This window comes from Chelonia mydas, chromosome 3 (genome assembly GCF_015237465.2).
Source record: "Chelonia mydas isolate rCheMyd1 chromosome 3, rCheMyd1.pri.v2, whole genome shotgun sequence".
Taxonomy (NCBI): Eukaryota; Metazoa; Chordata; order Testudines; family Cheloniidae; genus Chelonia; species Chelonia mydas.
In genome coordinates this window covers 152884837-152899722 of record NC_057851.1, presented here as the reverse complement: position 1 = coordinate 152899722, position 14886 = coordinate 152884837, and the positions used below count along the sequence as shown (strand labels likewise).

The following is a 14886-nucleotide window of genomic DNA, read 5'->3' as shown; positions in this document are numbered from 1 at the left end:
TGAACAAAACATAGCAACATGTGTTGGTGCTTTCCATGGACATTCACCACATTTGGTCTTGGATTAATCAGAAACTGCTTACTACCACCACCACCGACTGTTCACGGGAAAAAAAATCTCAATGGGCAGTCCAAATTTTCATTCCAACGTGGATTGTGAGATGCGTCCACAGGTTTTAATGTTCAGTGTTTATATTTAGAGAGACATGGCGTGTTTAAAAGCATTACAAAAGAATACATTGAAACAATTAAAGCAATTCAATCATTTTGCAACATAAAAATAAAAGTTGTTAATATGAAATTAGCTTTTATTTTTACCTCAAAATAAATGGACGTTTAACATTTATTCAAAATCAAAACAGGAAGAGGATATTTTAAACAAGAGGGCAACCTTTTTTTAAATAGCGCAACTATTTGTAAACATCCATAAATTCCTTTTCCTCCCCAACTCCATTTGGCTAAAATCCCCTTCCTTTTCTGTTTTTTGGTCTACCCTCAATTCCAAGACACACTTGATAGCCCAAAAAATTAGAAGTGGCTTAAAACAAAACCAGGTATTCATTCTCATCAGAACTCAGTTCCATGTGCTGCCACATATTTATATAAAAACCTCTTACTAAAGTGATTTACTAAATCTGGATTTAGTAACCTCTTCTGCAACTTAGCTCTTTGATACCTTGATAAGGGAAGTCAATGCTTAAGCAGGTCAGAAGTCAGCACTAGAATGTAACTACATAATAACTCGTTAACAGGGCTTCTAAATAGGGTTCACCAGAGTGATGTTTTATAGTTGAACTTCAGTTTCAGCAGGTACTTCAGATTTACCTGAGCAACATCATAGACAATATATCTGGGAAGGAAACAGTGAGTTAAGGAACAGCTACTATAAAATAACAATATAAACATAACTTGGACTTCAACAGTATTTGAGTCTTGCCCTATGCAGATCTGAATGTAAAAGCAAGCTCCTGATGTCAAATTCAAGGTATTTGCCAGTATTCCTGCTTATGTATTAGAACATTCCACACCCCCACCCCACACTTTGTTTCCTTTTTAGTTTGCAATGTGTGAAACAGAAGTCTATGTTCTATAAAATTCTGACAATATCAACAAAAGGAACAGTGCTAGACTCTGCAAATACTATAGGAAAATCAGCATCAGCCTAAACTGAATCATGAACTCAGAAAAGCAGAAACGAACACCAAAATTAGGCACACCTAATTTCCTGACCCCACACAACCTTATTCCCCTCTCTGAATCAGAGTATATTATGTTAATTGCTTACTTCAGAGCTCTGATCCAAAATCAGGAATAGGCAGAGTTACCAGACAGGAGAAGCACTAAAGAAAGTGTGATGGGAATCTCAAGAGACAAACTGACTTTGACCAGGGACTGCGTTTGCTGAAGATTATGTTTAGCCAGTAGAAAAGGAGTACTTGTGGCACCTTAGAGACTAACCAATTTATTTGAGCATAAGCTTTCGTGAGCTACAGCTCACTTCATTGCACGCATACTTGCATAAACCGAGCCGCTCAGCTCCTTCCTCGGTAAAGTAAGCTTGGTTTCCTGTAGGTCCTATGGCTGGCTTGGTTTCCTGTAGGTCCTACAGGAAACCAAGCTTACTTTACTGAGGAAGGAGCTGAGCGGCTCGGTTTATGCAAGTATGCATCCGATGAAGTGAGCTGTAGCTCATGAAAGCTTATGCTCAAATAAATTGGTTAGTCTCTAAGGTGCCACAAGTACTCCTTTTCTTTTTGCGAATACAGACTAACACGGCTGTTACTCTGAAACCTGTTTAGCCAATGCCATTCTTGTCTGCCGGGACCTCATGGTGCCAAGTCACACGCTCAGTCCAAATATCAGGGACAAAGAAAAAGGTGTGGTCTGAACATGGGACTAGGGATCAGGAATTCCTGAATACTAATCATAACTCTCTTACTATTTTCCAGTGTGAAGCCAGCCATTTAATCTGTCTCAGTTCCCCATCTATAAAAACAGAGAATACTTGCTGGCCTCACAGAGGGACTGAAAATGAAAAACAGTGCAATTGTTGGCATTGCTACAATGGACTGACACAGCCTGTATCATAGTTATTATGTTACTAAGTTTCATTAGAAAAATAAGGCAGTTCACCTTGTCTGTTAATTTTCTCAACTCTTAATGCTACAAACCTACTTCTAAGATGATAGCTCCTAAGGGCAAGTCTACACCACAGCACTACACGCCTGGTGAAGACACGCTATGCCGATGGGAGAGCGCTCTCCTGTTGGCATAATTACTTCATCCTTGTTGAGAAGTGGAAGCTTCGTTGGCAGGAGAGCATCTCCCGCCGACATAGCACTGGTATGGACAGCACAAAACTGGAGGTGCTTCTTCACACCCCATAGCAATGTAAATTATATCGATTTAGGCTGTAGCATAGACCTGCCCTATGCTAGATTAAACAAATTCTCACTAAATCTGATGTAGATTAAAACTAATAGTGACGAGCTGAATGAGTAGCACATTAGTTGACTTGAATAAAGTTACAATTCCATTTCATGTTGTCAACTGAACTAAGACAGGAGCGATATTAAAAGCCAAAGTTGCCATATGCTCCCTGCTGCCAGCTCTTAAGATAGACAGCCTTGTGGTGAAACAATTCACCCAAGAGCAGTCAGCTGAGTTTCTGACCGGTCTAGAGATTGTTAATTTAAGAAGTTATTTGCTTAGTAGGATGGGAGGAAGTGTATCTAGTAGTTAGATCATCTATTTGGGAATCAAGACACACAGGTGCTATCCCTGGTTCGAACACTGACATACCATGAGTGTGGACAAATGAATTCTAGGTCTCAGTTTATCCATCCATCTAGAAATAGTAAAAGGCTAATTCCCCCCCAAAGTGCTGTGAAGTTTAAATTTAAACTTGTTTACAAAGAGTTCTGTAAGTGCTACAGAAGTGCAAAGTCCTGTAGTTAACATAACTACTCACTGTGTGTACGATTTCTTTTTATGCAGGGTTGATAATGAGAGTTTCTTTAAACATCATTCTAAAATTGTTCCCCTTGTAAGAGGGACTCTGCAAATTGTAGCTTGCTAACCACTCCATGAAAGATCTAAAAGAAAAGGCTTCTGTAGCTAAACTTCCTCTACATAATGGTACTTGCTAATAATTCTGCATGTTATAATACAGAGAAATGCTTTCCAGTTAAAGTGGAACGATAGTAAAGGATACTCATTATATAGAAGACAGGTATCACTAATTCCAGATGGAATCCCATTCCCTAAAGGAATATCTACACCATCTAGAGTGATGGTGGCTGAAGGATCAGGTGCAGTTTTGCCCAAACCTATGAAAGAGAAAGACAGTGTTAATTATAAGTCTGAAATGTAGGCAAAATCTTGTTTGCTTAGTATTAGAAAAATTCTCACTAATGACAGTGTTACAGTCATTTATACAGTGCAATAGATGCGTATGATACTTTACAGACCATTACAAGCACATACCCCTACTCACAATGGCTTGTCATAAAAGACATTTGGGGAATCGTATGGTATGTCCAAAAAGAAAAGGAGGACTTGTGGCACTTTAGGTGACCTATGGTATGTCCAGTCTCTCTGGCATGTAGTTTAAGTTTTCTTATTTCTTCAAAGGAAAGCGTGTACAATTGCCAGATTGCCCATTCACACGAAGAGCCCATTTCTGCTTGCATTGAAGTCAGAGGGATCTTATCCAGTTCCCATGTATGTCCACTGGAAATCAAGCACTTCAGCTTCAGCACAGCCTCACTTGTACTGTAAGCCAGGGATTCTTAACCTTTTTCTTTCTGAGCAACCCTCCCCCCCACCCACGCTATAAAAACTCCCTGGCCCAGCTGTGCCAAAACAATTGGTTTTCTGCATAGAAAAGCCAGGACCGGCGTTAGGGGGTAGCAAGCAGGGCAAGTGCCTGAGGCCCCACACCAAGGACACTATGAAACTAAGTTGCTCAGGCTTTGGCTTCAGCCCTGGGTGATGGGCTTCAGTGCCCCGGGCTGCAGTCCGGTGCAGCAGGACTTTGGCTTTCTGCCCTGGGCCCTAGCGAGTCTAATGCTGGCCACACTTGGCGGTCCCTCTGAAACCTTCTCACAGCCCTGCAGGAGACCCCAGACCTCTGGTTGAGAACCACTGCTGTAAACTACAGATTTATATCCCAAGAGATCTTAAAAGTGACACTGACAGTGTACAGACTATATTAAATATACTATCACCTCACTTTTGGCACTAATAGTCCATTAGATTGTTATGACTGAAATAATTCAAAATTTAATTTATTTTTCCATTTGTGCTGGCTGCTTGGTTTAATTTCACACATCTTGGACACTTAAAACTGATGGGTCAGATTCACTTTCCAGTCTCTCATACCATTCCCAATACAGAGTATGTTTATATTGTAAAATTTAAATGAAATTAAAATAATGAACTAATTCCTGTTCTTCTGTATAAGCTCCTCCTTGACATACAGTTAATTTGGGGCCTAATGTATACTGTATACTTAAATGAACACTTACGTCAGATCTTTACTAGAGCTTATATCTTTAAGGATCAAAGATGCCTATCAGATCCACGTGAAGCACTTTGTTTTATCAGGGGCATTTGCCAAATGTTACTATTCCCCCAACTTTGTGCAGATAATTCTCAAAATTCATTAATTCCCTCTAAATTCTCCTCTACAAATCCCCCAGAAAACAAAAACTCTTTTTTTTTTTTTTTTTTTAAAGTAGCATTGTAAGAACAGCAGTCGTTCCAATTCCAGCTTTTATCAGTAACAGACAAAACCAGCTATTTATTCCCTGAATATTAAAGACATAAGAACATAAGAATGGCTCTACTGGGTCAGACCAAAGGTCCATCTAGCCCAGTATCCTGTCTTCTGACAGTGGCTAGTGCCAGGTGCCCCAGAGGGAATGAACAGAACAGGTAATCACCAAGTGATCCATTCCCAGTTTCTGGCAAGACATTTTGAAAGTGTTCTACAAAATCCTTTACACTATTGGTCTATCAAGTAACATCCTACCTCCAGCAATGCCCAATACCAGATACTTTAGAGGCAAGTACAAAGCCCCCAAACACACCTACTTTATTGTTCAGTGCTACACTTGGGGGGAAATTCCTGCCTGAACCGTTAGACAGCCAGCTAGCATACTATGAAGCACGAAATCCCTCCCCATCTGAAAATACATAAAATACATTATTGAAGGTAATATTATCCAATCCTTTTAAAAGATACAGCCATAGCACAAGACTAGACTATTCTTTTCACCAAGCAAAAGCTGTCAAAGTTTGTTACAGTTACCGTCACCCTGATAATTTCTCAACGAAGCTTTACCTTTGACACTGTGTTTTCCCTTGGGCAACTTAGTTATGTGGGAAGCATTCTTTAGCTCATGCCTAGAAAGCAGAAAGAACAACATTTCTAGAGGAGTTGCAGAGAACTTTCTTAATGAAAAATAAAGACATTTTGTTACAATACTATGAAGTTATTTTACATACTATGCCTTTAGAAGGCAACACCATCACAACTTCCTTCCTTATCATGGTTATTACTATTTATGCTGTTTCTTTTTAAGGCAATATTCTCTATCTACAACACAAATTTTACTCAAATTATTTGCTTATTTCAGGAGTTTCCAAAATTTTCCTGATTTAAGAATGCTTTTAATTATTTCCAAGCAAACTGCAACAGCTTCTCATTGTCACTTGGATGTAGAAGTTTGCAGCTTAGGTGCTACCTTCTACAACTCTGAGCCAGTTAATAACATACAAGTTACTTACATGTTTCCAAGGGCAACCTCTCCCAGTAAAATTAAGCCTATTGGATCAGTCTGAGATGTGTGACAGTAGTTGGCACTCTTGGACACCATGTCCGCAAAATAGATACCTTTACCGAACATGTAACCAGTCTGGGAGTGGGAAAGGAAAAAGGTTATCAAAATAAAATCCCAGCTTCAAAGACCAAGTTGATGTTGAAACCATCTGCCTAGAATTCTCTCTGTATTAACTAGAAGAGTAATGCTACAAAACAACTCCCAAGCACTGTTTGAGGTGTAACTTATTGGCAAACTTATAGACATGTTGCTCAGCAATCATTCTTTCTGGACAGCTTGAATAGCATTACATGTTCACAAAGGTCATCTGGCCCCTCCTTATCTAGACATTCTCTTCTTTAGGCTCTTACCAATAGTGGCCCCAGGAGACCAGATGGATGGAGGGGGCAAAAGGTGTCAAGAGGAACAGGATGAGTGGCACAACAATCATTTTTATGCACTTGTTTAACAAGTAGCATTTTACATACCACAGGAGCTTCAGGTGGAGCTATTCGGAGACCCTGCGAGAAGATGCCAGCAAAGTTGGTAGCGCGGGAGCCATGCCAGAGCAGCTGGCGATTATGAAGCTGCCTGAACGGTTTGTAACGCTGATTTTCTCCTTCACGTTCAATCTTGAAGATCTTTACCATTTTAAAGAGAGAGAAAGGAAAATAAAAATCTCATGGTTAATTGGCGCATGGCAAGATGGTCTGATCTTGAAAATGGGTTAATCTGTGCTAGGAAAGTTAACATACTAAGAGAAGCAAACTTCATACTGTTTTCATACTGTCATAATCTAACTCCAGCAGCCAGTTATCTATAGCAAAGGTTACACCAGGACATTTCATTACACGTTATTTCCCCTAAGTGCTAGGCATAAGCAGACTCAAGGGGGCCCCCCTTTGCTTTTTTAGAATGTGTTGGGGGAAAGGGGTCACCAAAATATTCCTTCGTAGGGCTCCGAGTGGGCTAGCACCACCTCTGTTCCCCAACCCCCTCTACTTTTTATTGCTCACAACATTCTGAATAATTCTCCTTTGGGGCTGAAATTTTCCAGCTTTCAGGGCAAAAGGTGATTTTCCCCCTGGATTTATTAAGAGACAAATGAAAATAAAGACATTTTGACAGCAAGAAATGTCTAAAAACTTAGATTTGAAAATTCCTCCCCAGCTCACCTTGAGATTTTGTTGTATTCACTCATGTAACAAGTACTTTCTATAACAGAAGCTCAGTAGTTAATCAACACACAAAAGAGCCATGGAAGAAAGCAAAAGTGTATAAACCAATTTTATACACCTAACTCCCCACCCCTTCAAAACTTACATCCACAACTTTCAGATCATATGCATTATGGGTAGAGGCATGTGTATTCTTCACATACTGCTTTATGATCTTGGCTTCTTCTGAATCTTTATCAATAACCTGGGAGGAAAGAGCAGAACACAAAAGGTTTCCTTTAAAAATGCAGATTAATGTGAGCCTGTTAGGTCATTTTGGGGACTGAAAAATTCATCCTGCAGTTGGTGGCTCCCCCGACTAAATCTCTTATTTATCACTAGGAAAGACATGTCTAGGGCATCGTAAGACGTTTTTTGGCCAAAATCAAAGGATCCTCTCTGTGTGAGTTGAAGGGTGACACAATCTGGTACTGGAGGCTTTGGAGAGACAGGGATATATGGGCTTTCCCATTCCACCCTTCAGGAACACAAACGGGATTAGAATTAAGAGACTTTTTTTGTATAGATGGTGGAGTGAATACAGACATATACAATGGTATACTGGGAGCTCAACATGGGGCATGGTTTGTTCCCTGCTAGAGTGGAAAGCTGTATTTTTAGTTTACCAGCAGTACCTTATTCATCTGTTATACTCCATACGAATGGGTGCCAAGTTCTTATTCACAGCCAGTGACCACAGTCTACTATTCTATTTCATTTACCTTAATGTTAGTTTTGAGCTTTTCGTAGTTGATGTCAATTGGGTCTTTATCCCCATCTTCATTTCCACCTCTGAGAAGGCTGTAAGCGACCTCAATATCAAGCAGGTTGTCTAACATCTGCACTTTGGCCTGGATAATTTGAAGAGGTTATTTTTCTTGCCATAGGAAAGTCTTTACAGCCTTAAGACCTTGTCCTGCAGTTGCTATGAGCATGTTAATGCCGAGATATTTATAAATGTCTGTGCACCACTGCCACAACACTTGGGTGGCTCACCCAAGCTATCTATAGAACTTTCCTGTTAACAAAAACCCACCTATCTCTATTATAAAATCAATACAGCACCTAGGCAAATGGATCTGACACTTTTCTTTAAGCTACCCACCCCAGGCTCCAAAGGAGGGTGCAGATTTCAGAAGCCCTCCCCTGTTCTGCTGCCAGCTATGGAGATTTTAAGCTCCAGAACAGAGAGCTCAAGCAAACTGGCAAGTTTCTTCATCCTCTGCAGAGGGTCATGGGGAGATAAGCAATTTCGCAGACAAGTGGATCCAAGGCTGTGATGTCAAAAGCATTTCAGTATCCATGAGGATTGTGTAGAACCTACATTAAAACCTGCAATTCCTACTTTAAGGTCAAGCTCTACATCTTTCTCTGCTTTCACAAAGCTAAAAACAAATCCCCTCAGTTTTCCCCTTTTCATTCAGTTTTGCTACTTTAAAACTTTACATCAGTAGATCCTTTGGCAAAGATATGCAACGGAATATGGGCGGGAGTCAGGCCTGAAAACCTAAAGCTATCCCACTCATGCAGAGGATGAATTTGGCCCAGAATCTCTTTAGCTGTATATAAGCCACAAAGCCTATGAAGTGATGGTTAAGAGCTAGTTCAGCCTTTGTTATGCAAAGCACAGGGGACAATTCTTCAGACATTTCTGGATAACAGCTAAGCCAACTTAAACAGCACAGAAAGAAGCCTACATACTTAAAACACAAAGCTACACTATTATAGTCACAGCCTTGCAGTGTCAAATAGGATTGCGAACAGTTCTGTTCCAAACAATGAAGCAACGGTCACTTTTAAGTTGACTTAGTTAAATTCCTAGAAGAAAGTGTTTCCTCATTCACACTTAAAATGCAAACCTTCTTCATTTGAATATCAGGTGCCAGAGCTGCTTTCCACAATAAATATCCTAAGTTTCATTGATACCTGGATATGTTCTAGGTTATTTAAGAGAGGTGGTTTCTTCATCCCAAAGTCATGAGGTATCAGGGTATAGAAGCGATTGGAGAGATCCAGTATCTGAGAATCACTGCCACCATCAGACACTGCCTAAATGAGAAGAAGAGAAACGAATTCTGGGAAAGATCCATGCAACAATAGATGCATTCAAGGTACTTGTTCGGAAAGGCTAGAAAAAAGAAACGTTAACAATACAAGAACAGCGAAACATAACCAAAGTGATTTTAATGCTGAAACCGACTTAAATGAATAAAGGGACAGTCCTGTTAAATCACTTTCCATGTTCCAAATCAAAATACCTACAGCAATACAATCTGGTAAAGGAACAACTGATAAAGGAATAAGCTTGTTCGGGGAAAAAAAAAACAAAAAAAACAGGTTCTGGTACACTAAAACAAACTGCAATAAAACCATAAGTGCAGACGTGCTGACTGAGTGAACCAGAGAACAACTGAATGAGTCATTTTGTTGCAGCAAGCAGCCGACGTGCATTTATATGAAGTCTGGAAGTGCCCCTCTGCATGCCTCTTTTGGGTACCATACAGAGGACTTTTGTGAGCTCTCTGGGCAATACCGACTAGCGATCCTTGCAATGCTCCAAATCATTAGCAACAGTGCCTTACAGCACCCAGAACAGATGAGCACTACAGCACATCTAAATGTATTATTAAGTAAACAGCTTAGAACCTCATCTTGGAATGCAGTGAACAGGAGTAACTCCACAAACTTCAGTGGATTAATCCCGCATTTACACCAGCAGCGGATTTGGTCCTGTTTTAGGCCATGTCTACACCAGAGGCGCTCCAGCGGCATAGCTACGGCATCACAGCTAGGCCTCTTGTAACCCTGTAGTGTAGACACAGACTATGGTGATTGAAGGGGCTTTTCTATTGGTGTAGGAACTCCACTTCCCTGAGACACAGCAGTTAGGTCGTCAGAGGCATTCTTCTGTCAACCTAGCTGCATCTACACCAGGGGTTAGGTCAGCATAGATATGGTGTTCAGGAAAGTGGATTTTTTTATACCCCAAGCGCTGCAGCTATGTTTTAAGTGTAGACCAGGTTTAACTTTACATACTCCTCTACCACATGCTTAAAATGCTCTTCTTCCTAAAGAACAAATCAGGTCTATTTACACTATAACACTGTAATTAGTTGCATATTCACACTATGTCCTCGTAGGGCTGGTCTGCACTGGAAACTTACATTGGCAGAGCTGTGTCTCGTGTGTGTGAAAAATGCACGCCTGAGAGATGTAGCTATGCCGACCTAATCCCGGTATAGGCAGCACAAGGTAGACAAAAAATTCTTCTGTTGTCCTAGCTACTGCCCCTTGGGAAAGTGGATTAACTACAGTGATGAAAGAACCCCTCCCGTTGCTGTAGTGAGTGTCTACACTGAAGCACTGCAGCTGTGTCACCGTAGCATCTTAAGTGTAGACAGCCTCAGATACAGACACCACGGGTTAATTCAAGAAGAATGAAGCAGCTCCTTTACTGCAACATAAAGTATGTACCCTTCCTCCATTAACTTTTAGTTGATCAAAACAAGTGTAAGCTCTGTAAAGCACAAATGCAGCAAGGAATCCAGTCGCGTTCTGAGCCCAGAATGACTTCTGAATTCCCTTGCTGGCTGTTAAGTCTGTTTCTTGCTCACCTGCTGAACCTCATTAAGGATGGAGTATGCACTCTGGATTTGCCTCTTGCTCAGCTTTCCCAGTGGCATCTTCTGGAGGTCAATCTGACAAGGAGATTTGTTGAAGCAATTAAAACAGGACTCCATTACAATGAAACCCCCATAGTTCCTCTCATCTGGCCATCAGAAAGATTTGAGTCTCCAGACAGAATACATTATATAAAAATTAAAACATTTCAGAGCTAGCACTTATCTGCACAGGTTGAAGAATGACTAGAGCAGTGCAGCCAGAATATGGACACGTTATCTCCCACTGAGACAAAATTATGTCTGTAACTTAAGACAATGTGCAGTACTTGGCCTGAACAAAATAAGCATTTCAGTCTAAGGTTTAACATTTACCTAATGCCATAAGCATTCATGACCCTTTACAATTAAGTCTGCTGCTGGAGAAACTAATATAAAATGGCAGTTTGAACAGAATAAAATATCCTTCAGGAGATCACATAATGTACCCAGTGTTTTGATTGCAATAACAGTCCAAGCGTACTCCATTTTCAGCATTTGCACTTGGCACCTGTACAAAACTACAGAGTAAAGCATGAGGAAGTTGTATTCTGTATTTTGCATACAGAGTGCCCCATCAAGGCACATGCTAACTAAAAGTGTAATCTCACAGTACAAATTACGCTTCTGTTTTCCACATTTTATTTACTAAAATATTTTAGAAATAGATGTTGCCTGGCACCCCCACCTATCTCACCCTCCCCACTTTTTGGGCAAACTAATTACCCCACCTCCGCCCCCGATATTAATTCTTTCTCAAGACCTTCCCAGATCTCTCTCTGGTCTGGCAGCACACTTTTGATAAGAGTGTCTTTTGAACAGCTGGAACTTGGGAGTTTTAGCTTAAAACTAGACCTGTTCATGCACCAGCTTTGTAATGAAGCAGCTCTGTATGTGGCAGCATTTAACAAAGCTCCATTTTAATTGAAAGTTTTACGAGAGGTTATGGATATGCTCTGGACATTAGCAGTCCTCACAGAACACACCTCAGCTCATCAGGTCAGAACTATTTGTGTAGTTAGATCACTGACTGACAGGCACCAGGTCCAAAATCCTCATTGCAGAGAGGAAAACTGTAGGGCGGCTGGTTCCAAACAGGATTCAATGGCAGAACCCTCCAGGAAACTCCACAAATCTTTTCCTGTTGGATAAATTCTATTTTATTCATTAAAGTGAAATTAAAATTCCCAGCTACATGCACACCCCTTCTGCACAGGAGCTTGAGAAGCTCTTCTGAACCAGTGAGCCTTGCCACCCAAGTTCTGAAGTAATTTGCATGGCAATTTGCACCTTGTATCAGAGATTTGCTTCCCCCTCCCGCTGCATCTACAACATGATGAAATCCAGCAATAAAGAAAAAAACAAGTTGGATGGAGAGATAGAAGTCACAGCCTCAGATGTGACAGAGTGCAACTTATGATATCTTGGGGACACTCATGTAGAGGGACACATGCACTTTCAGGAGAAATCAGACAAAGCATTCTCAGTGATGACGATTTAGGCTAGCCACTACCTAGACCAATACACATTAGACTGTTATGTAGCCTCCCAAGAGGCCAGGTCTGGGCTGAAGTGCTGGAAGCCCCTTCCTAGAGTCACTTAAAACTAGCATTACCAGGGTGGACTGGACTAAATGCCCCAATATAACTTCCATCTCCAATTGCTATATAGGAAGTAAAGTGGCAAATGAGATGTACAACTATGATTTTAAGCTGCAAAGCTACATTGATCTGATCTGTTTAATTTTGGACAAAACAGCACAGAGATCATGAAGGATCAGGTCTAGATCAATAATATAACCACTTTGATGCTGCCAAATGCATCAGGTATATTGTCAGAATCACTTCCAGTGCAGTCACAAGCACCAGGTGGGACATGATGACAAAGCAACGCGGAAGCTGCAGACATATGGAGTACCAGCAGCAAAACAGTTAATACACCAATGCTTCGCAAAGGGGTAATGTAGTACTTCGCCCCAGTGCTCGATGTCTCCATCCAGGAATGAGAAGGGACAGTACTTGGGTAGTTCAGGTCCTAGTCCACCTAGCAGGTGTTTACTACAAGGCAATGGTGGGAAGAACTGTAACAGGCCTGGGATAGGGTTAAGTGAGGGGAAGTCTTTACAGAATTACAAAGCTGAAGAGAGTCTTCAGATCACCAACCCAATATGGAAAAAAACCTTTACATCACAGTAAATCTACCGGGAAAAAGCCTGAACCTGCCAAAGCTATCTACACACATTGGGAGTGCCTGGATACGGTGCAGTAAATAAAAGCACATGAAATCAGGTGGATGAAAGGACCTCATAAACCCCTTGGGGAGACTGCAGATAGTTTTTGGCTCCCTAGCAGAGGCAAATATTCTTCCCTCGTTGGAAAGAGATGCTGCTCCCGTGCATGGGATAATACTGAAGCCAGAATCTAATGGGAAGAGCAAGTCTCCATTCTAGCTCTAAGGGCCATACAGATCCTCAGATGGCACAAATTAGCATGGGTCCAATGGAGCTAATTTTCTCCAGATGATCTGGACAGTACTGGAAATGGAGGATCATTAGCATTTATTTTAGGGGCTTTAATCCAAAATCTGTGCTTTCAAAAGCCACAGAATATACAGGAAAACCTCTTCTCATAGATGCTTCAGAATGTGCTTGCACATTAAAAGGACTTCAGGTATACAGAGTTTCACTGCACATGACAAACTGCAGTGTAGTTGTAGAAAAGGTGGTGTGCAAATTAATCTGTACGTCACAGAGAGCAAGCAACACCTCTTTCAATATGCAATTTTATGCTAGGTAAATTAAACTACCTTTATAGGCTGACCAAAGAAAGCCAGAGAGAAAAGTTGTTTAACATTACAGATGCCGTGACATGCAGCATTAAACATTAAACATTAAAAATAGATTTGGAGACTGCAGATGAATGTTAGTACACACGTTTATATGGAGCGAGGCAGGCATATGGCCCTACTTGAATTGTGGGATGATCATCAAAAAATAGTGGCTGAATTGTGGACAAGCCATGAAAAATTGCAGAAAAGTAATAATGGACCTTATTATTTGCGATAATAAAGCCCATTATTATTTTTCCATGATTTTCCACTGTGGGCCGCCCAGGGCCTCCTCTGTCAGCGCAGACTGGGCTCCCGCTGTCTAATTGCGGTGGAAGCGTAATATTATGGAATCCGCAATTTCTGCAATATTGCAAGTTAAGTAGGGCCTTAGGCAGGCACTACCAGACCATTCTTAGCCCCACCTGTTTGGATTCATAGCTATAGGTTATACTAAAGACATGGGAAGAAGGGTGGATCACAGCGCTTTTTTCCCCACAACTGAGAGTGGTGAGCCATTGACCACATCTACACTACAATCTTAAGTCGACCTATATTAGGTCGACTTACAGCCACCACAGTAATTACTATCTTCCTCTTCTGCTAGTGGTGCACATCTTAACTGAAGAGGGGCAGTGTGGGGTGGGGGCTGAGAGCCAGGGCTCTCAGGTCTGCACAGCTCCCAGTCGGGAGCAGGGGGGCAGCCGCTTGGGGCTTCTTGCCTCCCATCAGCCGGAAGCAGCCGCCTGGGGCCTCTCGCCTCTGGCGGGGAGATCTACACCCAGAGTCCAGTCAGCTGCTATGTTCCTGGGTGGGTGTCGGGACCCCAGGGGCAGCAGGGAGTGGGGAGTCTGGGTAGCAGCCCAATTTGGAGTGGAGAACCCGCAGCAGCCCAGCTGGGGAGCCAGGAACCAGCTTTCTGGTCAATTTCACAGCTGATGTAAGGAACGCAGTGTCTACACAGACACTGTGTCACCCTAACTACACAGATATAAGCGCTATGCCTCTCATGGAGGTGGACTTATGTCGTTGGTGTAGGAGGGTAACTTACATCAGCATGAGCAAGGCTGTAGAGTAGACACGGATATAGTTAGGTTGATATAAGCTGCCTCATGTCAACCTAACTCTGTAGTGTAGAGCAAGCCTTAGAAACATTACACAAGAATCCGGTATTTAACATGACTAAGAGGAGGAAATAGGCTTTATCTAAACATCACCTTACTGCACATATCAGCTTTCTGTGTACCTCCAGAGTCTCTGTTACTTAAATTTACTAATAATAGTTTTACTGGTGTCAGTGCTGCAGACCCAGAAGGGTGTTTCTTGCCTCATGTACCGGTGGCCATCTGAGTTAAGATTC

The 14886-nt window shown here is 41.5% G+C and overlaps 1 protein-coding gene and 1 long non-coding RNA gene across 2 annotated transcripts in view; one reads left to right on the top strand and one right to left on the bottom strand.

Annotated features, from left to right (window-relative positions):
* LOC114022355 overlaps positions 1–14886 on the top strand; it is a 32492-nt gene that overhangs the window by 10319 nt on the left and 7287 nt on the right. Inside the window, exon 2 of the long non-coding RNA XR_006289793.1 lies at positions 6188–10507. This is a non-coding gene — a long non-coding RNA (uncharacterized LOC114022355). The remainder of the gene's footprint in view (positions 1–6187; positions 10508–14886) is intronic.
* The window catches only part of PARP1 (poly(ADP-ribose) polymerase 1), a 53635-nt gene continuing 38884 nt past the window's right edge, over positions 136–14886 (bottom strand). The window contains exons 15-23 of the mRNA XM_037895618.2: positions 10656–10739; positions 8968–9090; positions 7764–7892; positions 7148–7246; positions 6313–6465; positions 5793–5920; positions 5347–5408; positions 3214–3328; positions 136–849 (exon numbers count right to left, since the gene is read on the bottom strand). Of these exons, the coding sequence (XP_037751546.1) occupies positions 768–849; positions 3214–3328; positions 5347–5408; positions 5793–5920; positions 6313–6465; positions 7148–7246; positions 7764–7892; positions 8968–9090; positions 10656–10739 (975 nt within the window). The 3' untranslated portion in view covers positions 136–767. The remainder of the gene's footprint in view (positions 850–3213; positions 3329–5346; positions 5409–5792; positions 5921–6312; positions 6466–7147; positions 7247–7763; positions 7893–8967; positions 9091–10655; positions 10740–14886) is intronic.